Source organism: Loxodonta africana, chromosome 13, assembly GCF_030014295.1.
Source record: "Loxodonta africana isolate mLoxAfr1 chromosome 13, mLoxAfr1.hap2, whole genome shotgun sequence".
Lineage (NCBI taxonomy): Eukaryota > Metazoa > Chordata > Mammalia > Proboscidea > Elephantidae > Loxodonta > Loxodonta africana.
Window position 1 is genome coordinate 66,229,546 of NC_087354.1, and position 25,972 is coordinate 66,255,517.

General features: G+C 39.7%; 2 protein-coding genes across 3 annotated transcripts in view; one reads left to right on the top strand and one right to left on the bottom strand.

The window, feature by feature from the left end:
- ABCE1 (ATP binding cassette subfamily E member 1) overlaps positions 1-10,587 on the top strand; it is a 43,309-nt gene extending 32,722 nt beyond the window's left edge. For both annotated transcript variants that reach the window (XM_010597221.3, XM_003417499.4), the window contains exons 17-18: positions 2,629-2,740; positions 3,910-10,587. In XM_010597221.3, coding sequence (XP_010595523.1) covers positions 2,629-2,740; positions 3,910-3,957 — 160 coding nt within the window. In that variant the 3' untranslated portion in view covers positions 3,958-10,587. The remainder of the gene's footprint in view (positions 1-2,628; positions 2,741-3,909) is intronic.
- The window catches only part of OTUD4 (OTU deubiquitinase 4), a 53,684-nt gene continuing 33,100 nt past the window's right edge, over positions 5,389-25,972 (bottom strand). Inside the window, exons 14-21 of the mRNA XM_010597220.3 lie at positions 23,441-23,603; positions 21,338-21,461; positions 20,976-21,031; positions 20,201-20,281; positions 19,324-19,465; positions 18,449-18,709; positions 16,928-16,968; positions 5,389-15,156 (exon numbers count right to left, since the gene is read on the bottom strand). Coding sequence (XP_010595522.2) covers positions 13,945-15,156; positions 16,928-16,968; positions 18,449-18,709; positions 19,324-19,465; positions 20,201-20,281; positions 20,976-21,031; positions 21,338-21,461; positions 23,441-23,603 — 2,080 coding nt within the window. The 3' untranslated portion in view covers positions 5,389-13,944. The remainder of the gene's footprint in view (positions 15,157-16,927; positions 16,969-18,448; positions 18,710-19,323; positions 19,466-20,200; positions 20,282-20,975; positions 21,032-21,337; positions 21,462-23,440; positions 23,604-25,972) is intronic.

The following is a 25,972-nucleotide window of genomic DNA, read 5'->3' on the forward strand; positions in this document are numbered from 1 at the left end:
GATTTTCTAACCAGAGAACTCCCTTTAATATTTCTTGTAGTTTTGGTTTGGCTTTTACGATTTCCATAAACTTCTGTTTATCTGGAAATGTCCTAGTTTCTCCCTCATATTTGAGAGGTAGTTTTGCTGGATATATGATTCTTGGCTGGCAGTTTTTGTCCTTCAGTGCTTTATATAGGTTATCCCATTGCCTTCTTGCCCAGCATGGTTTCTGCTGAGTAGTCAGAGCTTGTTCTTATTAACTGTCCTTTGTAGATGACTTTTCGTTTATCCCTAGCTGTTTTTAAAATTCTCTCTTTATCTTTGGTTTTGGCAAGTTTGATTATATGTTTTGGTGACTTTAAGATCTACCTTATGTGGAGTTAGATGAACATCGTGGATATCTTTCACGATATCAGGGAAGTTTTCTGCCAACAAGTCTTCAACAGTTCTCTCTGTATTTTCTGTTATCCCTTTCTGTTCTGGCACTCCAGTCACTCTTAGGTTATTTCTCTTGATAGAGTCCCATGTGATTCTTAGGGTTTCTTCATTTTTTTTAATTCTTTATCTGATTTTTCTTAATTCTTTATCTGATTTTTCTTCAAATATATTGGTGCCAAGTGCTTTATCTTCAGTCTCACCAATTCTGCCTTCCACTTGCTCAGTTCTTCTCCTCTGACTTTCTTTTGAGTTGTTTAATTCTGTAATTTTATTGTTAATCTTCTGAATTTCTGCTGTCTCTCTGGATTCTTGCAGCTTCTTAAATTTTTCATTTATGTGCTTGAATAACCTTTTAATTTCTTCAGTTGTTTTATCTGTGTGTTCCCTGGCTTGTTTACGTATTGTCTAACCTCCTTCCCAATATCAGTCCTGATGCCTTGAAGAGTCCTTTATATTAATGCTTTGTATTCTGCATCCAGTAATTCCAGGAAGGCATCTTCATCCAGAAGATCCCTTGATTGTTTTGAGAGCTTGTTGAAGCGATCATGGTCTGCTGCTTTATGTGATTTGATATTGTCTATTGTCTCCAAGCCATCTGCAAGTTATTGAATTAGTTTATGTTTGCTTACTGTATTCTTTCCTTTTTTACTGTCTCCAAGCCATCTGTAAGTTATTGAATTAGTTTATGTTTGCTTACTGTTTTCTATCTTCTTGGTTTGTTTTGCTATGTCTAATAGGTTGCTTCAGTGAGCTAGCTTGATTTTTTTCACCATTGAAGCTCGAACGTCCTGTCGCCAGATGCCTTGAGCTGTTATCACATATATCAGCCTAGGAGTCCATTCAGTTTTCTTGTATGGATTCAGCTTAGGTGTCCCAGGTAGTTGGTCATCAAGTGTATGGTACAGGCTTTGTCCGACAGTCTTAGAGGGGCAGGGGTGATTGGTGTTTGTACCAGTATCTGATTACAGCAGGGGGTCATGCTCTGAACAAGGCAGTGGGTTGATAGCCATCCCCCTAGTGTCTATGAGGAAACCATATTCCTGTTGCCTAGAGCACACAGGTGGGTGTGGGTTCTGCAGATGGACCTTGGGCACCCAGTGCTTTTGTTTGTAAGGACTGGTAGGTGCCAATTATCCGTGGACCCCTGTCACGGATGGCTGGATGACCTGAGTGGAGCTACCAGTCCTTAGGCCCCTGATGTGGGTTGGTAAAAAAGTAAGGACCCTGTTTAATAGGCAAAGTGGTATCAAACATCAAATACCCACCTCTCCACTGCACAGCTGAAACAGTTGTAGTCTGCCAACAAGGGCCTATTCTGAAATGGGTCCATGCAGGGGGAAAGGTATTCAAAGTCCATGTACCGTTTATGCCTGGACAGGAGCCGCTTCTGTCCTGCGCTCCCCAGGTTAGTGGAGCTGGCAGATTATCTTTTCTCCCAACTGTGAATTTATTCCTTCTCCAAGGCCAGGAGAAAGGCTTAGAGTGCTCAGCAGGGCCTATCTCTGGCTCAGTGAAATCACCATACACTGAAGCCGGCTTGGGGGCGGGAGATGCAGTAATATATATGCAAGTACTTAGCTTTTGCCAAAAGCGCCGTTCTCTGGTTCTGTAGGTGTGCGTGGGCTGTGCCGCTGGCAGTCTCTCCCTGAGGAAACTGGCTGAACGCTACCACCAGCCCCCCGCGTCTGCTCCTGGGAATGGTGCCTGAGGTTTCCCAGCAGATTCTGGTCCAGCAACGCCTCTCCTCTTCCGAACCGTTTCTCTCCTTGCTGCTCAGTCAGTTTTCTAACCTTGCATTTCATGTTCAAGTTTCCTAGCTTGTCATAAATACAATCATTTCACTTGTCTTTTCAGGTCTTTGTTGAAAGAGGGTTCACCAGAAGCATCTGACTACTCTGCCGCCTTGGGTCCGCCTCTAATTAATGATGTTTTGCTTTTCTAAAATAGTACTTCTATCTTAAATGCTTTTTTTTTTTTCCAGATCAAAAACACAGGGTAAACTGTTCTGTATAAAAAAATTAGAGCCTAACTATGTGGTCTATAAACAAAGCCATTTTGATCACAGGATTTATAATATGCAGTGATTATGTTACCAGGTGACTTTTGTTCGGGGAATTAGAAGAAACAAGGATTTTTAGTACTCTTCATCTCAAAAAGATAGTTAGATTTGGGGAATAACATTTAATCCTTCTTTTTTGTTTCTCTTAGTCCTCAAACCCTTTTGGCTGGCATGAATAAATTTTTGTCTCAGCTTGAAATTACATTCAGAAGAGATCCCAACAATTATAGACCAAGAATAAACAAACTCAATTCAATTAAGGTATGTACAGAAACTATCTTAAGCCATGGATAACTTTTGTCTTGATGTAAACAGTTGATTGAATCATGTTTCTACTTGGAGGTCTGTTTCTTTATGTACCATATTTCGTTAGTTCTAAGATTCATGTTTTTTTCCTGTTTTATATTTGATGGCATATTTTACTCTCTTAGGCAACAGTTGTGGTGTAGTTGGCATTGCCATATGGACTCAGTTGTAGCTGTTCACATTTCTTAGTTGTAACCACCGTCGTACTGTCTCTGTTGAATCTAATTGCCGTTTAAAATGTCTTCAGAAAGATTATACTAATTCACCATTGAATTAAAGTTTTTAAGAATACCTTAATGAATGTATGTGTTTTATATTTTACTTTTTGTGCATACCCAAGAGTTATAATTGAAATAAACAAGTTAAAAGTCTGAACAAGCTCTTTCAATGAGATTGAAGTTCTAAAGGACGAGAAAACATCAGTTTAATTGCCAGTGCTTTTTTTTTTTCTTTGTGGAACATAAAATAATTGTGCGTTCTGTACTCGGTGTGAAGAGCCCTGGTGGTGCAATGGCTGAGTGCTCAGCAGCTAACCAGAAGGTCAGCAGCTTGAACACGCAGGAGAGAGATTACAGCCTTGGAAACCGCATGGGGCAGTTCTCTTCTGTCTTAAAGGTTCTGTGAGTCAGGACTGACTCCACGGCAGTGGGTTTTATGAGTATACTTGACGTAGTCCTTGAAATAGAGTATTTGGTTTTTAGAAAGCAAAAATCTCCTGGTCACTCAAAAAAAGATAAAGGGTGGCAGTTCAAATCCACCAGCCGTATGGGGCAGTTCTCCTCTGTCCTTTAGGGTCGCTGTGAGTCAGAATTGACTTGATGGCAATGGGTATGCTATGTAGTCTATAAGCAAGACTGGGAAGCACTCTTTTTATATACATTTTGTATAATAGGCAGTTCTCAAGCTGACGATTTGTTGCTTTTTGGGCCAGGTGCTGGAAGTCGAAAATATAAAAACGGAATTAAATAGCCTTCCTAGCAACCATATTATAGTGAATACATAGCCAAATTGTGTGTGTGTGGTTGTACAGAGGCTGTGACAAATGCCTCTAAGCAGTGTCTTAAATTGACATCTGCCTCTACATAGAGATGTTGCTGATTTTTGTTTCTCTATTTTATTTTTAGGATGTAGAACAAAAGAAGAGTGGAAACTACTTTTTCTTGGATGATTAGACTAAATCTGAGAATATCGATAAGCCATTTATTAAGAGAAACATTGGGATTTTTGTTATATAAAACTAATCAGGTCTTACGCCCCACACACTCTGGAACTTGATGTATAATTTATTTCGTGTAACCTCAAAAAGCCAGTTTTTGTTGTAGTCTGAACAGAGAAAATTCCACTTTTGTGTTCTTGATGAGAAGACCCATTTTATGTATAACATTCTAAAATGAAGACATTTCAAATAATGCAAATTACCTCCAAGTTTTCACGATGTATGGGAAGATTTCTCATAGTTGTGTCATATATATTCATGTTCCAAATACAGTGTTGCTGTATTTTAAAAACATTTGAGAACGCTTTCTGTACTTCAGTGGTTTGCCGGGTATACCAATATAACAAAACTGCCCTTGTTTTAAAAGCCAGTTGAAGACTCCACGGATGACATTTGATAAACATCTATCAGGATTATAGTTTAAGTCTGTATTATATTGTTAAAATATAGTACAGAATCTTCCCTTATGAAACACCAGTGTTACAATTTGAGCTTTTGTTAACTAAAGCATTATTTGTAGTATTTTTTGTTGGTTTTGAACATATTTATCAAAAATAGTTGCAATATATCCTCTCTGCCACAAAAAAACCCTAACAGCTTTACTCTTTTAGTTACTCAGTTCTTTCGTTCTCAGATTCTGTGTTAAAAGTAATTATTCCCATGGGCAATATCATTTTTTTTAAGCATACATTTATGTAATCACTGATCAAGATTTAGGAAAAAGCATTTCTAAAGAACATTTGCTTTCCTTAAAAAAGTAGTCCTCAATAATACGAATCTGAGAGGAGTCCCACTCGGCCTGGTGGAACCCCTGGTGGCAGTGCTTAAGCGCTTGGCTACTAGCCTGTATGTCAGCAGTTCAAATCTACCAGCAGCTTCACAGGAGAAAAGAGCTGAAGATCTGCTCCCAGCAGTGGTTAAGCGCTTGGCTACTAACCTGTAGGTCAGCAGTTCAGATCTGCCAGCAGCTTCACAGGAGAAAAGAGCTGAAGATCTGCTCCCGGCAGTGGTTAAGTGCTTGGCTACTAACCTGTATAGGTCAGCAGTTCAAATCTGTCAGCAGCTTCACAGGAGAAAAGAGCTGGAGATCTGCTCCCTTAAAGATTACAACCTGGGAAACTCCACAGGACAGTTCTAATCTGTTACATGGGGTCACTGTGAATCAAAATTGACCTGCCGGCACACAACAACCCTAGATGTACAGTCTTAAAATCTTCAGTTTTTTTAAACTTCCACAGATTTTTCTGATGGGCAGCCAAGGATTGTGAACCACTTCCCTGAAGGGAACGTCAGTGCAAGAGTCCTGAGAAAGCAGTACAAAGTATCCCTTGGTACCAAATTTATTCAGTCTGAGTTTGGATATAGAGGACCCTATTTTCTAAATCTATTTGACTTTTTTTTTTTTTTTTTTAGGTTTGGATAGTATGTAGCAAGAGTTCTAAAACGTACTGAAATCTGTGTGTAGTTCCTGAGTTTGAATACCAGGATACTTGTAGAGTAAAACCACTTCAAATTATACTCCTGGCTAATGTACGGCACTGGAATTAACCGATCCTATGAGTGGGGAAGAAAAAGGGGTTTACTAAGTAAATTAATGGGGCAAGCAAAATAGAGGGGAGAATTAGAAATTATTTGAATAGACTTTTAGAGCTCCTTGAAACAACAGAAGTCTTGATTAAAACACAAACAGTATAGTTTAATTGGGCCCCATTAGGCCTTTTTTTTTAATATAATTTATGAGTAATCCATAAATATGTTGTGAAAAATACAAATATACAAAACTATGGAATAAAAAAATATGATGTCCCTCCATATTACCCTTCCAAAGATTACCAGTGTTTAATATATATCCTTTCATGTTTTTTTTCTGTGCAATTATGTGTGACTATGTAAAGGGTTTGTTTTGTACATAAATGGATTATACTAAAATAAGTAGTGCCTATTTTTAAGGATAGGTTAAATACGTGAATGATTATTTCAAATATATTGAATAAAATAAGATAAAAGCTATTTTTCTGTACAAATTTCGTATTTTGTCCTAAAGAAAATGCTTGTTAGCACAATTCTTTCTATGCAGTTCTAATATGTATTATAAGCTAGTAATTTTCATGTAAATGAAATTTTAAAACATGGATTTAGATATTAAATTTTTAAATAGTAACAAAAGGCTTACAGCTGCTAACATGAAAAACAGGTTTGTCTATAAAATCAGTGTTGCCAGCCCAAATACACATCAGTGTAAATGTTAGCTGTTAGAAACAAGACTGCTGCTATGTCCTGGTTAGAAGAAAACCTCTAAAATAGTAAGCAGAGAAGCAAGCTGTGGCACAGTTGATATAAAATTACCACTTATTTATGTGAGAATATTAAAATACCCAAAAGGATACTCCAGAAAACAGATTGCTTTTGGGAGGGATAACTTGGTGATGTTGAGAATAGGGAAGGACACGTCTGCCCATATATAAACAGTACCTTTTGAATTTTATATTGTGCATGTAGCAACTGTTTTAGGGAGACAGTTTCATTGGGTTCCACTAATGAAGTGTAGCCTTAACAGCATGTTGACACCACAGCTATTACTTCTACAGTGTAACCTAAATTTTTACCATTAGCTTCTTGAAGTCAGTCCTGTATCTTATCACTCAGCATATTATGTAGTGCCTCACATGTAGTTGGCCTACTCTATTGAAGGAATAACCCCACATGCCACAGAAAATAGCCAGAGTGAAAAACCACTCAGTTGCTTATCTCCTTCATGTTTAATAATGTATTTAGATACATGTGTATCAAGCTCTTAACCTAGTGTCTGGCATATTGTAAACATTCTGGTTCAGAAGATAACTAATTCTGGATTGGAGAATCAGGAAGGGCTATGTGGAGGAAGTAACTCCCAGGAAAAAAGTGTAACAGCACCTATCTCACTGGATTATATGGATAAATGAGATAGCCTAGAGGATCTGACAGACAGAAATGAGTGTGGGGCAGTCAAGATACGGTTAGTGGTAGGGGAGGATGAATTCAGATTGTGACGGGCTTTCCATACCTTTAAGACTTAATTTTTTTACATGCTTGGAAGTAGTATAGGGCTTGAAGAGAAGAGACAAAGCAAGACGAGTTAGGCAGAATTACTGCTCAGGATCTTTCTTATGCTTTTATTCCTTTGTCTTTTCATGTTTATATTCCATCCACTTTGCTCACGCAGGTCTGAACTTGTATATTCCAACTGCTGACTTGCTTTTGGTGAAGTGTTTCCTCATATTATTTTGGTTTGTGAGCTGATGTTCAGCCCCTTTCCATCATTCCTTGCAAACTTGTTAGGGTAGGCAGTGTGCCCAGCCGTAGTTGGTCTAAGATAATCATGACGATCCTCTACCCCATTTCACATAGGTCACATGACCCAGTTTGGGACAGTAAGTTGAAAGCGTAAGTCTGTCAGGATTTTCTGGAAGAGCTTTTACTACCCTAATGAGATACTTCTCTGATACTGCTTCTTGCTAATGTGGGTATCCACAGCATTTTGTGCCCATGAGGTGACACATAAGGGAAATGCCCAGAAGGCTGCAAGGATGCTAGTCCTGATACCAAACACCGTACAACTCCCAGCAGCCGTTTACCTCCAGATTTCGTATGAAAGAAAAGTAAATATTTAACCTACCGAAAATAAGTCAGTTTTCTGTTGCTTGCCACGAAAAGTATTCCTCCTAGGCTGAGGTCTGTCCCTACAAAGACTTTTCTTTTGCTTCTGCTAGATCACCCAAGTTTATTACCACTTGGAACCACTTTTCATCTTTCTCAGTTTGGGGATTACTGGACCTTAAACCTACACAAACATGGCAACATTCTGGAAATTTTCTTTTGATAAGCTGGAGCCCAGGCCAAAAGAGGGTTTTTTTTTTATTCATCTCACAGGGCGATACGTGCTTTAATGCACGTGTTCTCCCGTGTCTATATCTGTGGTGGTGATCTGCCTTCCAGTCAGCCACTGACTCATGGCCAACCCCATGCACAACACAACAAAATGCCACTTGGTCTTATGCCATCCCCATGATTGGTTGCAGATCAGACCATCTTGATCCATGGAGTTTTCACTGGCTGAAATGAAAGCCTTCTACCACATGTACATCGCTCCTTGTTAATGAGACTGGCCACCATCCTCATCCATCCCTTCCCATGGAGGGCACCCTTTGTATCTCTATGCCTGTGCCTCTGGTTTCCGGTCTCTATTTTTGGTCCCTAAGCATTTTCCTAAATTTGCAATCTCAACTATCACTTTTAAAGACTTTTTAAGATTTCATCTAATATTCTAGGTATTTTGTAGCAAGACTTTCTAATCCACCATATTGCCATCTGGCATCAGTTTCCTCCCATGTGAAATAAAGATAATGTGATTGGGGGAGAAAATAAATGGCAATGTTTTTAAAAGTAACTTATAAAGTCATAAAAGACTTAAATGCTCTTATTCCTAATTTGTAATTTATAGGAAGCAAATAAGTTACACAACTGTAGCTATGTGCATAGCAAGTGTGTCTTTTATGCCATCAGAAGGTGGTTAGTCCAAAGCCAAGGTTCTCATTTAAAATAACAAAACTAGCTCACTACAGTTTGTTGAAATCAGTTAACCTGCCAGTTTAGTAAGGAGAATATTCCAGGAAGTAGGGTATTAATAAGAACCACACTCTTGATCCTTTAGGAATTTTTTCATTTTCTAAATGTGCAAAAATCACAGGAATGATACATGTTTCAAGCTGACTCTGAAGCCCCAAATGTCTCACCCATAAGTGAAAGCCAAAAACCCATGTCTATAGCTTATCTTAGAAAATTAACCTAAGAACTACTATGTTCTAGTATCTGGGATCTTAAAAACTTGCAGGCAACCATCCAAGATGCAACAATTGTCTCTATTCACCTAGATCAGCAGGAGACCCAGAAGTCAGAGAAGGAAATGGACTGCAGGTCTAGATGCCTCCATGAACTACTACTGCCTCCTTTGACAAGCAACCAGAACTGATGGTGCCTGGCCACCAACACTGAACGTTTTGATCAAGGACTCAAGTCAGCAAGTGCTGATCAAAATGGGGGGGGGGGACGACACGTGGAACCATTCAGGCTGGAAGAACTCTCAAATCTGTTGCCCGGAGAAAACTTTTCAATCTTGAACTGAAATTATCCCCTTAAGTGATCTTCAGACTAACAGTTCAGCTGAACAGATGTTTGCCCTGATCATTACACTTTTAAAGAATTTTATTATCAGACCGAATTGACAACTGTAACTCACAGAGGAGGAGTTTATTGGATGGTCTCAGTCAATGGTGGTGAAACAATATGGGGAGAACGAGAACGCTGACACATGAAGAATGTAACCACTGTCATTGAATTGTACATGCAGAAAAAAAATTAAGTGCGTGATCTGTGTTTTCACCAAAAAAAATTATTCTGAGAACTGTATGATTCATACTGTTACAAGCACTTATAGTCAAGGCACATGTGTCTTTGAAGAAAAGCTGTATTTCCTCTTTTATAGCTGCTTACATCTCAAACTATTCCCTAGACCTGAACCTACAGAGCCTTTCAAATTTCAGTGAAGCTGTAATAAATTATTCGGAAAAAAAAAAAACAGAGCTCTTCTAGTTACAGAGAACTTTCTAGAAACCCCACATTGGCCAACTGTTGTGAAGCACAGACTTCTCTTGGTCTCACCTTTCATCCCATCCACTTCTGGAGTGGCTGATTCTCCAAGGCCCTACACACACGCTCCTTGCATCCCTGCTCACACGTTCTACCAAGGCCCCACCCAACTACACACACGCTCCTTGCCTCCCTGCTCACACGTTCTACCAAGGGCCCACCCAACTACACACACGCTCCTTGCCTCCCTGCTCACACGTTCTACTGGACTACACAGGGAAACCCAATTAGCACTCACACAGCTGTTAGGTACCTGCTTCCCTTTCCTCTCCTTCCTCTCACCAAGGTTGACATATATCATTCAACTCCTCAGGCTGTCTCAACCATATGGTTGGCCAACTCCCTGTATGATCTTTATATTAGCCCTGGAACCAAAGAAATCACAAGCAGAATCAAGAGACAAAATTTAATATATGCACACAGTTTTATATATCTAGTGCAGCATCACACCATGTAGGGCATTTACTCTTATTTTATACATTCAGGTAGGTTTGAAACACTTCTTAAGGCTACAAAACAGAACATAGAAAAATAAACAGGAATATATTCAACACTTACAAAAAGGGATATGATAAAGAATATAAAGTACTATTTTCCTTTCGACACTTCAAAAGATATGTATATATACTTTTTTTTTTTTACAAGTAACATCACAAATGATCACATCTTCACATGCTTTTAAGTATTATTTGTACTCAGTGTAAGGCTATTATCATTTTTCATACAAAAATTTTTTCTAACTCTGTAACAATACACTTTTTAATCCATTCAAGTAAATTCAACCCCAAAGTTGCTATTTCTCAGCATTAAGACATGCACCCACCCGTCTTCTAGGATCTTCCAAAACTTGTACTTCAGGGAGTAAAAAGTCTCTCTTTAAAAAAAAAAAAATCCTAATTAGCAGGAGAGTAAATGGCTGATGCTAATAAAATCTTAGTTCTTTGAAACTGACATACTGAAACTGAGCCATTATTAAGATTTTGAACAAAAACACAACAGCATTTAGGCATAAAATAGGGAGCAAAATAGAGTAAACAGAGTGTAGCCAGATGTGCATTGTCCTCAGCTACACTAGAAGGGACCTTGCTCAGTACCCAGAAGTGAAAGGCAGAAGTTTACCTCATCAAAAATGGCTGGTAGAACAAATGAGGCAAAAATAAATATTGCTAGTTTCTACGATGGCTGAACGTTTCCTAAACCAGAAAAGGTTAGAAAGGAACTTTATTGCACCAAGTCAATCTTAAGCAAGTTTGCAGTTCACAGACATTTTAATTCAACCTGGAGTTAGAAAGGAAACAACATGCTGCAAGAATACAGAGAGAGTTTGCCTCAAATAAGCCCCATCAGCACAGTGCTTTGGAAAACCTACTCCTACCAGGTCAAGGCAAGGTCTGAGCTTAGGCCTGCCGTGCACGTGAGCACATGGGTCACCAGGAAGCAGCACAAGGGCTCCACAGATGCCCAGTATCGTGCTGCCAAGGAGCACACAGGGCAGGAGTCAGAGATTTCTCTGAGAGGAAACGAACTTGATGAAGAGAAAGATATATAATACTAAAAGGAAAGGGGGCAGGACTCAAATTCAGCAAAAGCACCTAACTACAACAAAGAGAAGAGGTGAGCTTTGGTCAGTCTAAACATTTGTTCTTCAAACTGTGTATGATCACCGTTGAAGCTCCATAATTTCCAACTCAAACTACAAATGGTTCTCTAATTCTGTACTTTTGCTCCTTTTATGTAGAAACCGTATCTTACGTCAACATACAGTATTGTTCTTATCAGTTAAAACGAAGGAGGATAAAGGTTCACTAGTCCTAGTTTGACCTCAGCATAAGGCAAAATCTCCTTGACTAATACATTTAAAAACAAGCCAAAAGGAAAAAATAAGAGACCTTCATGCAAATTTATTCTCAAACTCAAGAGTTCTTTCATCCCAGAGGTCACTGAGTAAAGTACCATCTGCTAACATGCTCGTTCAGTTCAGCGCTGTTTCCATCATGTCCTTGAGGTGAGATACGGGAAACAGGAAAGCAAATCAGTGTTTCCTTCAGGAGCTATGGAGTATTGTTACTCAAGTGAGGTAAGACAGTGTGACAATGAAAACACCAACAGTATTCTGCCCCATCCAATTTTTAAACATTTCCAGAAACTGAGAACAAATCCCAGTCAATAAAATGAAGGGTACTGGAAACAGCAATTTTTTTGGACTCCTGAGATCAAACTTATATTGAAGTTTTAAATCTAATATTTATATCTAAATGTGATTTTCATTAAAATTATCAAGTAAGCTAATCCTACTTACATAAAGCATGGGCGGAAGGTGAAGAACCCTCTAATCTTACTTATTCTCATTCCATAATTCAAACACTGATGTTAACTAAGAAACAAATGACATAAGGAGTACCTTTAATAACGGTTCTAGCTTACAAGGTGACAACAGAAATTCCTTACAAGAGCTTCTCTCAAGAACTTGTCTTCTTTCCACGCAACCATCCCAGTCTTTACAAATTTTTACCTAGCACCATCATAATAAAATGTTATCTTTCAAAGTGCACTCTAAAATTCTATGTTACAAAACACCTAAATGCTAATCACTACTCCAATCAGCAGTTCCACAGACATTGGGTCATTAGAACAGCACAGAGGTAAATACCACTATTATTACAGTACGGCGGAGATTCGCTGAGCCTAGCTGGCGTCCAAACCTTCCTTAGGTTATCCGAGAACCCAGAAAACTCATCTGCTTCACTTTGTCGAATTCAAGTGAACTGTATTTGCTTTTAAAGTAATCTGCTTTGAAAAAAAAGAAAGAAAGAAAACCAGCACATCTTTTTGGCCTGGCATATTACACAGGCATGCAGAGAGAAACTACTACTATGTTATTTGCATAGCACTGAAGCTTCCTGATCAGAAGGTAATCTCTTAACATAAAAAAGGGTAGTTTTTCACACTGATATGTACAAAAAAAGGAGTATAAGCTACAGCAATTTTCACAAAACACCACGGGTGAATGAATACTGTGTTAATGCAGAGTCACATCTCTAAGGAGGACAGAGTGCAACATGCAAAGGGAACCGCTAGGAATACTGCAGACTGGAGAAAGGAGGCAGGGTCAGAGGCATGTCGCCTAACGTAACAAGCTGTAAAATGCAAAGCCAAACCATTTTCTAGCAGCATCCTCTAGGAAAAAAACTAGAAGTCACAATCACCGTACTTCTGTGCACAAGTTTCATCTGCGACACGCTGAACATGCAAATGTAAAGTGAAACGTAACCAGTGGTGCAAGGAGAAACACAAAACACAGGAAACTCTCTACAGAAACCTGTCAAACTATCAATTTTTAACATTTTTTTCTCACAAAATATTTAGAATCTGTCAGTGCATTAGTGTTAAAGTGGCATTAAAAAACTTCTGCAGCTTTACCAGATGCAGGTTATTTTCAAAATGCATAGCATCTATGTTGCTTTCGAGTAGGCACCATGATATTTACACCAGTGCTAAGAATTCTTGTGGGAACAGCTGTATTTCATTGGATTTCCTATGATTTCTTAAACATCTGTCTACTCCTGTCTGCAATCCCAAGTCCAACAAATACTCACCAAAATTCAAAAATATACCGCTATGAATATTAAAAGAACTATATACAACATTTCTAAGACACAGGATATTAAATATTAAAGAGAAGACAGAATTCAAGTTTGACAGATATTGAGATGAAAGGCCTTTGGGTTGGAAGCATTTCAAAAGACAACAGTGTTTTAGGCTGAGAATTGTTTGAGCCCAATTTATGACTAAGGCATTGAATAATAAAATATACGTTTCTATTTGGTGCAATGTTATGTTTTGGAATCTATAGTGTGTCAAATGGTACATTTTGTTGTCACTTCAGTAAATGCTATATAAAGCATACATTTCTAATATCTGAAGTCAAACATCATACAAGGAAAAAAACCAAACACTAAACCTATGATGTTTTATATTAAGCTGTTTATAAAAAATACTTTAACAAACTTATTTTCTACTCTTTATGGGGGCAGTCACCCAATAAACAGATTGTAAGTTAAGAAAAATGGCAACACCAGGAATTCATCTGCCCCTTTGAACTCATGTCCAAAATCTCACATCCAGGCTGGGAGTGAGGGTCAAGGGGGAGAGGAGGAAATAGTTCCCACGAGGGTTTTTATTTTAACGTCTCTTTTACAAAGCCTTCACGAATGCGCCACCTCTGGGCGTCTCCTCTGCAGTGCCCCAGCAACACGCTTCAGGTGTGCTGTCCCCGGTGGCTATCTCCCATCCCTGACCTCCTCCTGTCTCCCCTGTACGGGCGTCCTCTGACATTGCGGTGGTACTGATGACCTTCATCCCGGCTTCTGCTGGGCTGCCCTTTCCAGGACTCCTCCCCTCTCACGTGCTGAAACCCTCCCCTACCAGAATAACTCCAATCACTTCTGTACTTCCTGCCTCCATACGTCTGATTATAGAACTGCTTGGATCTGCCACTTCTTAGAATATTAGACACCTCGTTTTCATCTTCTGAACTCTCTTCTTTTGGTCTTTGCACTCTGCTATCCACCGAGTTGGCCCCAGGGTTAACCACATCAGGAGCAGTCTTGGAATCTTTCACTTTCTCTGGTTTCTCTTTCAGACTTGGATTGGTCCTTTTAGGCTCCAGTTCTACAACGGTTCCTCTCTCCCTGTTTAGAATCTGAGTAGAAAGAGAAGCCTGTCCCTCTGTCACAGGAGGGGTAGAAGCCAAGGCCAGTTCTGCCTGAGGTGTCTGGGATGACTGCTCCACCTGGCCTTCATGCTTACTGGTCAGACCTCCTTCCAGGAGAGGGGGTACATCTTCACCCCCCACCTCCTGAAACTCATCCACTGCTGACATTGAACCACAGTCTTTAGACAGATCCAGATTTTCCAGGGGCAGATCCAATTCTTTCTCATCAGAGGGCAGGACAATGTTCTGCCGCATCACTGGGTTTTCTATAAATCCCTGAAATGGGTACCCATACCACACAGGAGGAAAGAAAGGAGGTGCAATGGGAACTGGGCCTAAGAACGGATTAGGTCCAAAGGACGGTTGTGGGAACATATTCTTGCCACTCAGTGACTCTTCATATTCAGCATGAAGAAGCTGCCCGGGGCTCTCAGATTCAAGATCAGGCTGGTAAGACAACTGTCCATGACTTTCAGACACCTGAGAGGGAGGGATGACAAGAGGTGAAGAAAACGCTGGCGGCCCAATCTCCGCTGGCGGCAGCTGACCGTTCACGCTGGCCTCCGTCTGCATAGGAAAGTGTGCCTCTGCACAGGTACAATCACTCTCATTCTGGGTCGAAGGAGCTTCTTGGAACCAAGGACTATGAGGATACACAGGGACAGGGACCTTTGGGTACATCCTGCAGGCTGCCAGGTAGGCCTGGTGCAAAGGGTACAGGTAAGAATGTGGAGCCCACATAGGACAACTATATGCCTAAAGGAGAGACAAAACAACATGATAAGCAATAAGGATTAAAAAAAGAGGTTCGGGGTGGTTATCTATGTAAAACTACTGGGCTCAAGTAAGTTTCTCATGCGGCAAAGACCACAGACCACATAGTCTGCAGTCCAAATGCTAGATCATGAAAAGGAACTCAGTGAAACAGTAGTACAAAATTAAGTCACCGCTTTCAGATTCTCTGTCCTGAGAGCGACCCAAATTTCTGGTACAGGAGCTGACAGAAAACAATCCAATGAATCCATGCATAGATCATTACGGTCAATGTTTTCATCCTATGGAAATAATTTCAGGTGGTACAGATCTCAAAAACCACCAACATTGAGCACTTCAGCCTGTGTCTTTGAAGATCTTCATCACTGGCTGTTTAGATGGACCTGCATTCGCATTCTGGCTCTGCCACTGCCTTGCTGTGTGACCCCATGCCAGCCAGCGAGCTTGTCTGGACCTGTTCTACTAATACGATCGCTATGAGTCGCAATCAACTCAACGGCAACAGGTTTTGATAGAAGTACCTAATCTTCAAGATCTCAAACAACTACCAATTCTCAGAGCTGTCTGAGCACTCTAAGAGCTAGAATTAAGTTACACTTCTAGACAAAGAAGAGTAATGTTGAAAACGAAATACTCCAAATCCACTTCCTGCCAAGGTGCAGCTAAGCACAAAGAAGACATTATCAGCTGGTTGGCCAATTAACCAATTAGCTAAAGCCAACATTAGCTAGATAAATATAAAGCCAGCCAGTGAATACATGAGATGGTGAAATTAGTCAAGTCTCTTTTTTATGAAACTAGCTAGTAGAACAGACTAGGGCATTTCACATTTTAAGTCTGAAATCCAGAAAAACGGATCCAGACAGGAGACAGGACAGCAGTGACAAAGGACCGCAGTTCTCCAGCCTCTCATTCCAATGCAAGCTTTTCCTGGGTTGACTACTTCCTGAAAAATACCACTGTCCCGCTAGGGAACAGCCACAGCTCCTATGCAGGAGTACTTTCACATCTTATTTCTTCTGATCCTTTTAACAGTAAAGCAGGTACAAGAATATTAGTCTCATTACATAAATAATCTAGGCTCAGATATACTAAATGGCTTGTCCAGGGCCAAAGAGTTAAACAGTGACGAAGCAGAACCTCAAACTCAGATCATTGACCTAATTTCCCAGTGAGGGCATTTCCACTCAGCTGCCCACAGGCTTGGCCATTTCTTGAGTATGCTCACAGGGGTTCAATCATTGGCAAATAAGAGGAAAAGCAAACAAAACTTGGAGGCTCAACTACCACTAGACAGAACTGAAAATGCTGGTTCTTAGGATGATGATTCAGCAAACCTTTGGCTATGACAGGACAGAGTTAACACTTACTGAAATAGAACAGAGGTAGTCCCCGACTTACGATGTACTTGAGTTAGGACGAACCACACTTTAAAACCATCTGGTTTTGGGGTTTTTTTTTTTTTTTTTTACTTAACACAACGTGCGTATAACCAGAGAAGCAGGAAGTGCCAATACCGAAGCTGTTAAGTTTATGTATAATCTTTCCAACCCCCAAAGACATATAAAGATCAGATTTATAAAGACATTGACAATAAAAGTCAATATTAATGAAAAATAAAGAGATATTCAACTTCCATCAGCACAACTTAGAGCAGTCATCAGAACAGAACCCTACAGTAAGTCGGGGGCTACCTACAATTTAAAATAGTAACAACTTAATGAAAAATAATTTTAAAATAAAATATACTTACCTTCACGCCAAGATTGAAGAAGAATCGAAGAATGCTCTTATCTGAAAATAGTAACAATCACTCACTAAAATTATACACACATAAAGTTTTTTTCCCCCTTATCCTCAAATAATACAAAAATGTTCAAACCGAGAGTGTCTTATAGTTCTAAAGACAATTTCACCTATGGGAATTGTTTTCTCTAGTGTATAATATAACCAGGAACTAGGAACCAGGCTGTTGTTGTTAGCTGCCATCAAGTCAGCTCTGACTCACGGTGACCCCACCAGACAACAGAACTAAATGTTTCCCAGTCCTGTGCCATCTTCATAGTCGTTGATGTGCCTGGGTTCATTGTTGTAGCCACTGTAGATTCTGAGTCCCTTCCAATCTAGGCGGCTCATCTTCAAGCACTATACTGGACAATATTCTGCTCTGATCCATAAGGTTGTCACTGGCTAATTTTCTGAAGTATTATCACCAGGCCTTTCGTCCTAGTCTGTCCTAGTCTGGAAGCTCTGCTGAAAACTGTCCACGATGGGTGACCCTGTTGGTATCTGAAATACTGGCAGCACAGCTTCCAGCATCACAGCCACACACAAGCCACCACATGACAACCAACTGACAGGTGGTGGTAGACTCTGTTACTACATGCTAATTCCAGGCGCAACATGGTTTGCCTATGTTAACATTTAAATCCCAAAAATGCTTAAATTGACAAATTTGATCTGATTAAAACAATCTAGGTGAAGGAATCTCATATTCATTGATATTTCTTTTCTAACTTTCCTGTGGGGTTTTAAAAATAATGAAGTAAAAATGTTGTGGGGAAAGGGGAAAATCAGCATAAATCTAATGAATAACATGAGATTAGCAGGATATCAGCCAACGTATCTATCTGGTATTAGCCAGTTAGCCACAGACTCAGACTCACTTCTGAACACCTGCCCACTGACTGAGGATGATAAAACTACCCACACAAACCTAGATAAGGCGCACCTAGGTAGTCACTGCATTCCTCTGTTTTTATATGGATAAAAAATTTTACAAACTATAATCTGGGGCAAGGGCAAAATTCCTTTAAAAGAAGCAAATTTAAGAGTTATTTTTTAAAAAGTATTATTGAATACAGTACACCATAATAAGAGCTACTCTATTATATTCATTCTTCTCCATAATTTCTCATGGATGATGTAATGAAGTAGTTTCAAAATCCAAACCAATGAGGAAACTCAGTAATATTTAAGTATTTGGTTAGTGAAAAGATCTTAATTCAAAAAGATTTTAGTCTGTTTTCAGAAAAAAATGACATGAGGGGAGTCAAGTTACTAAACCTAACAAAAAATATCATCTAATGATATAAAAAAAAAAAAATGATATAGGAGAGAATAAATGATTTATAGTCAAACCTCTGCTGTACTTCCCAAGCTAGTCCTTCGGCTTACTCAGCAATCAGACGTGACCTCCAATTACATCTCTTAATGTCTCACTAAACTTGATTCTACTGGATACATTCAATTACAACATGGAGGAGGATCTCACCTTTAGGCAGGTCCTCCCCAGTGTGACACAGTGAATAGGGTGGTGCAATGGCTCGATCTCCCTTTTCATTATAAGGAAACCCAGGATAGAGCGGGTCCTGGTAAAGGCTCAATGTCTGAGGCAAAGGCATCAAGGGCTGGTTAACCGCCTGTATTGAAACAGGAACTGGAGAGGGTGTTAACTGAGCTTGTGACACAGCAGAATCAGGCCCAGTGGTCAGAGTCTGTGTCACTGGCATAACAGGAATTTGGGCAGGAACACCTATAAGAAGGAAGGGAAAGAATCAAAAATGGCAAAAAGGTAAAAATAATTCTCCTCTACAAATATGTTTCCAACAAACTAAAAGTAAAAAGAATGCTATATAATCGATAGGGCTAATAAAAGTATATCTACTTCAAGCAATCTAGGAAGTACTTTTCATATCAACCAAGGACCCCCATGGAATACAGTATGAAAGGAGTCCAGGAAACAAGCTTTGAGTCAATGTCTTCTAATAGCAGCCCTTACAAAAACATATGTAAACCACAGGACCCTGGCAAAGGGTTTCATCCGGGGCCATAAAGAGCTGGCGCATAGGAAAGGCATCAAGCTGTGGTGCTGGTTAGTGCTGAACAATCGAAGCAACAAAATCATCAGTTCAGATGTCACACTCCTGGGATTTGGGTGGCACATCTCAAATGAGTGCCACCCAAATGAACTTGGCCTTCCCACACAGGAAGCAGAGCAAAACGGAGATCAGACAGTTCTGTGAGGCTCCACACACCTAACCTTGCTCTGAGGTCAGTCAATTGCTCGCACAAGAACCTGAAGTGTCTAACTTGAAAGGCTTTTTTGTTGGTTGACTGGTTGTTTTTTTTTTTTAATTCTTCTCTAACCTGTTGGTCCACCAAAAGTTGCAGGTTCGCTTGGCCAGGCTGGCACAGTGGCTGGTAAAGAAGGCACTGCAGGACTTAGATGTACCTCTGGAGAAACTAGAAGGGGAGCTGGATTTGACAAAGACACATGTTCTGGTGGTTTCTTCAAGAAGGAGGGAAAAAAAAGACAAGAATTCATTGTGCTTAAACACTAATTTTTACCTGCCAAATGTAACTTTAGTTGCCTGCCTTTTACACAACTGCCATTTCTATATATATTGTCCTTCCGGTCTTAGAAATAAAAGAAAAAAACATGGTAGCTAAAAATTCATGCAACAAATAACGCTCCTAACCAAGAGTTGCCTACCCAAAGTCACAGAAGTCCCCGGCAGAGTTAGAAACAAATGCTCTAACAATTTGAACACGATGCTTTTAAAGTAAGGCAGCAAAATAAATGAAATCACCATGGAATTCATCAGTTTTTTAAAAAACCTCCTCACACAAAGCCTATTATAAAACAACGTGCTAATAAGAAAACTGTTCATTAAAAGGCAAGGACTAAAAAATTTTTCTTCTCCTGTATTAAGAAAGAACCGAAATGTCTGCTACAATGCAGGTTGTAAATCAGTGGTTTTGTTTTTTAAACGGGTATTTTTCAAATCTCTGTAATCACTACATTCACTCCTTTCTGTGAAATAATAATTGTTAAGGATCAGACATCTCTAAAAAAGGTTTTGAAATAAAGTAGAAATTCACTGTTTCCCTTAAAATATCTGTCAAGCCAACTCACTACAAAGATGTTTTCCTGTACAGACGTTTTCTGCTTTTAAATGATCGTACACACAGCTAAGAAACCCAGAGCACGGTACCTTCAAGGACAAGGCAGCACCACACTTACTTGTTCTGCAGGAGGTGGGTACTCTGATTTCTTTGATTTTGATGGTGATGACACTCGTGCACATTTATCACCACCAATACTCTTTGGAATCAAAGAGAAAAAAAAAAAAGGCTTAATTTTGTATTTCAAAGACCTACATCCTGGGATGACTGTGGCTGCCTTTATCATGCATCCTACTGCACCAGACTAAACCCTCTCACAACTGAACATGCTTTTCGATTTTCTCTGGTTTTCAAAAGGTAGGTAATTCTGCCTGCACATTTCTGTCATATTAAAGCACTGGGCAGTTTTTACTGGAGGTGTGGCTTCAAAACCACATTTTGTTGTTTACTGTCAAGTCGGTTCCTCCTCATAGCGACCCCGTATGACAGAGCAGAACTGTCGCACAGGGTTTCCTAGGCTGTAATCTCTATGGGAGCAAATTACCAGGTCTTTTTTCACATGTAGCTACCGGGTGGGTTCGAACCACTAACCTACCGGTTAGCAGCTGAGCACTTAACTATTGTGCCACCAAGCCTCCTTAAAAAATCTCAATCTACTATAGAGTAATAAGAGTAAAAGCTACTTTCCAACAATTCAGATAGGGCATCATAATGTACCTTGAAAAAATGGTTATAATTTGTCATCTTTTCCCGATTTTTTTCTCTGCTTATCTATTTCACTAAAATATATTTATAAAAAGCTGAAAATATCTCCGTCTTCTCCTTCCATTTTCCTGTTGTACTATCAGTGTTAAAGGAAAAGAAAAGACACAGTTAGTGTTTAAACCTTTTACCTCCAATGTGTTGGGCTCGGGTTTCTTATCCGAGTGATTATGTCCGTGGTTAGGGTCTGTAACAGATCAAGACAAAAAGGCAGCGTCAACCATTCATCAGGTCTGGATACAGAAGAACAAAATATTAAGACAGAGAAACGTAAAAGTACTATTTGAGCCAAGGTAAGTCAGTACAAAATGTGGTTTTCAAAATAAACATTTAGCGTCTTCTGTTTGAGTCAGTGTTTCTCTGAGGCAGTCAGATAAGTGACATTAGAGTAACTGCTGAAATGATTAAAAAAGAAGCGGTTCTTTCCTCAATGCATGATTTTAAATCAGACACAGACCTCTAGCATCAACTTTCAAATAATGAAATACCGTACCTTTCTCTTTTCGTTCTTCGGTATCTGTCCTCTGCCTGCTTCCTTTCCTGTCACTCACGTGTGATGACTTTCTCTGGACACACGGGTTGCTACTCTGAGTAACTGGCTGGCTGACTGACGAGCTCTTTAAAATGAACAAAACCCAACATTTTGTGTTCAAGAATTACCCACAAATATATGAATAATTTATGAAATACACAAAATTCTTCTTACTCTTTACACTTCTAACTGAAAATCTCAAAATCCACAGCCCTGTTTCTTCAACCTACAAAAAGCAGGACCTAGGGTCCATATTTAATTATATGCTCTCCAGTTATATTCTCATTACTGTGTCAAAGCAAACAGGCAATTTGGTCTAACTAAGTAGTACAGCCTTCTTCAAGGGCACGTCATACTTCAGGAAGCCACCCTGACCAAACCTCCATCTCTGCAGGTTGCGCCTACAATTTTTGCACAAAGAACAGCATCCCATACTAACCTTCCAATGAAGCCACTGGACAAACATAGACTGCTGTCGGGGAAAAACAGCCTAAGTGCAAACTGGCAGATGCAGCACGCCACGATTCAGCACTCAAAGGCACTGACTGTCGGCAAATCACTGAAGCTCTGCACGAGATACAGCTTTCCCGCGTGTGAGACACAGATGCTGGCATGTCAGGTTTTTAACTAAATGATCATTAAGGATCCTATCCCCTTCTAGCACCCTATGAATAAATGTTTTTCACAGCCCTCTCTGATAGGAGTTTTCTAGAGAACAAACCTGAGTCACTATCAAATCCAAGATAAGATCAAACTCCCTAATCTAAAAATTGAGTTGAAGACTCCATTTGAACAATTTAAAAAATTCACAATACATCCCCACATCATAGTAGTTGTAGTTTTACATTCACTGACTGAAAAAATGACAAAAAGCTATGAGCAGTCCAAATGACTTATCGTTGTTTATAAATACACATCAGTAATGGTATGGGAAAATAGCACACATATGAGAGAAATGCACTCAGCACAAATGTCTAATTCACATACAGACTTGAGCACTTTTGACAATAATTCCTCAACTCCAACCCCTGGGCCAGGCTGAACTACAATTCCAGATCAGTTTTCAACTGAGTTCCTAAGAACTCTGAGGGATTCTATAGAGGACAGAGGACAAAGAACTAAACATGTAGGGCTTTAAAGTTTACACATACTGGGGTAGCCTCCTGGAGCCCTGGTGGCACAGTGGTTAAGCATTTGGCTGCTAACCAAAAGGTAGACAGTTCAAATCCATCAGCCACTCTGACCTGTAGGGTTGCTATGAGCCAGGATCGAGTCAACGGCAATGGTTTTTTGTTTTTTTTTTTTTGGTTCGGGTAGCCTCCTGTTAACATCCCATTTTGTTTGTTTAATACACTGTTTAGAAAAAGACTCTAGCCACCACTTGGGTACCACTCACCAATACTTAAAAAATCATATGCACAGGCCTCCCAGACATGCCAGACTGAATTAGGGACCCCTCCCCTACGCTGTCAATGAATCCTCACAGAGCATTTACTTCAGTTTATATGAGAACCATTTTCCTGCCCCAAATGACTTAAGGAACCTGAAGATAGAGAACATTCCTTTCATCAAAGAAACATTATTCACAGCCCAGCATCCGACACACTGAGCAAGGGCAAAATTACAGGATTACATGAACTACCAATCTGGTATACTACCACCACCAAACACTGAAAGACAGATCTCGTTGTATATATAAGCTCCTATTGTTTAATAAAAAACAGGTTTCCTGATTTCTGTGTATTTTATAAAGGGCTCTGAATTGTCACTCTCTGTAGCACATTATTTCTTCTAGCAAACTGAACATGTGTTGGCTAAAAAGAAACTACTAGACTAGATGTGAGTAAACCAATTACAGGCTTCAACTCTACCGCCAGCCAGCACTATCTCTAGGCCTTTTCCTTCCTACGTAAAATGTGAAAAGGAAAGAGAAATACATGATCCTTAAGATACCTTTCAGTTTAAAAAGCTTTTGTCTACCATTATAAACTATGATTTAAAACAGAAACTGTATTAAAAGACACTTCTAAATGGTAACTTTTAAAATCTTTTTTTTATACATACGGAAAGGGCAGGGAAAGCCTGTTCATCTCTGTTCTGAATCTCATAAAGTAAACGAGATTCTTCTATAGCTTGCTTCTCTCTGCGCTCCTCTGGGGAGAGGCCAAAGTAGTTAGGTTCTCGACCTGTGTGATCGAAATCCTCAGCTCTCTCACGATCAGGTTTCCTGTCAAATAAAACATTTTTGTCAGGAAAAGTAAAATGACAAAATATATTGAGTACCTAATACAAAATTATCTACTTTGCCATCCAAATATTTGACTAGCTTAAGCTACACTCTAATATCACGTAACTTTTGGCAGCCCGATAAGGTTTTAGCAAATGGAAGCTCCTTTAGCATTAGACTACATTAGAGAGTCAAGAGACAAACTTACAACGAAAAAAAGATAAACCTACTCCCAAGTAATACAGAAATAATTGAGGTTTTTTTTTTTTTTCTTTTTTCCCATTAGGGCAGAAATTTAAGTACTGTATATATTCTTTATACCATATTCCAATATTTTCATAAGAGTTCACTCTCAAATGAAGGGAAAGGTTATTAGCTTAAGTCTCAAAAGCATTCAAATGTTCTAATCAAAGGGCAATGTTAAAGGAGACACCAGGACCATCCTCCTGCTTACGTGCGACACCAAGGGAGATGGAAAGCTAAAAAGAAAAATTTTAACGCGCCAGGTTAAATACTTACTGCGCATGTAATACTGCCATCTCAATACAATTCTAGTCAAAGGATGACAACAATGGATTTTCTTACTATTTGGAAACTTAGACATGGTGGAAATAGTATTCATACTACTAAAGGCAGTATGAATACTATTTCCACCATGTCTAAGTTTCCAAATAGTAGGAAATAAAAATCCAGACCCTATTTGGGGACCATGGCTTCAGGGGACATCTAAGTCAATTGGCAAAACAAAATCTATTAAGAAAACATTCTCCATCCCACTTTGAAGAGTGGCGTCTAGGGTCTTAAACACTAGCAAGCAGCCATCTAAGATGCATCAATGAGTCTCGACCCACTTGGATCAAAGGAGAATGAAGAACACCAAGGACACAAGGTAATTACAAGCCCAAGAGACAGAAAGGGCTACCTGAACCAGCGACTACATCATCCTGAGACCAGAAGAACTAGATGGTGCCCGGCCACAACTGTTCTCCCGCTCCCTCAGGGGTTCTCTGTTGTGTCCCCTGACAGGGAACACAACAGAGAACCCCTGAGGGAGCGGGAGAACAGTGGGACACAGACCCCAGATTCTCATAAAAAGACCAGACTTAATGGTCTGACTGAGACTAGAAGGACCCCGGTAGTCGTGGTCCCCAAGCCTTCTGTTGGCCCAGGACAGGAACCAATCCCGAAGACAACTCTTCAGGCATGGATTGGACCGGACAATGGGTTGGAAAGAGATGCTGATGAGGAGTGAGCTACTTGCATCAGGTGGACACTTGAGACTATGCTGGCATCTCCTGTCTGGAGGGAAGATGAGAGGTTAGAGGGGGTTAGAAGCTGGCAAAATGGTCACAAAAAGAGAGACTGGAAGGAGGGAGCAGGCTGTCTCATTGCGGGGAGAGTAATCGAGAGTATGTAGTAAGATCTATGTAAGTTTTTATGTGAGAGACTGACTTGACTTGTAAACTTTCACTTAATGCACAATAAAAATTATTAAAAAATTCAGACCCTACAGGAAAAAAATGTTATTTGTCACAGTACGAAGAGGTTATCATCTCCCTAAAGAGTAGGATATAACCATGGTAACAATCACCATCTGAATTTTTTACTTCTGAAATAAAGAGTAGCCATTTCATGTCCTCTTGCAGTAACTCCTCTAACCCCAACAGGGCAGATGTCAACCCCAATAGTAGTTTATTGCTGAAAAAAAGGGGGGAGAAATCTGATCCCAGACCAAGCCCTTCTCAAGCCCCAGCTGTAGAAAACTCCAAAGAAGATTCAGCAAGCATCAAGAGCCTCTAGACCTTACCACTATCTCCTAACTTCCAAAACAACCACTGCTACTGTGTATTTTTCATCTTATCCTCACCTACCACACAGAGAGGACCAACCACTCCTATTTACAGCTCATTACAGAAGAGATGGTTCAGCAGTGATGCTACTCTCATTTTCAGCACTTGCATATCCACATAAATAAAAGCACACAGGACCATTCTGCCTATTATTTGTTTTGTATTTTTTCTCCAAAGGGAGGGACAGCGCCACTAAGGAAGAAATGAAAAGGTGAGGGGCCATAAAGGTCTCATGTCCAGCTTTACAGGTAAACCCAGGTCTCTTTTACTCTATAATCAGAAAAATTCAAAACTTGTATGTAAAATATTAGAAACACAGTCAAGATAAACTATAATGGGCTAAAAAAGGAGGCCTGGTGGTACAGTGGTGAAGGGCTCTCAGCTGCTAACCAAAAGGTTAGCAGTTCAAATCCACCAGCTGCTCCTTGGAAGTAGCCAGTTCTACTATGTCCTATAGGGTCATTATGAGTTGGAAATCAACTTGATGGTAACTGGTTTGGTTTTTGGTTTGGGGCTAAA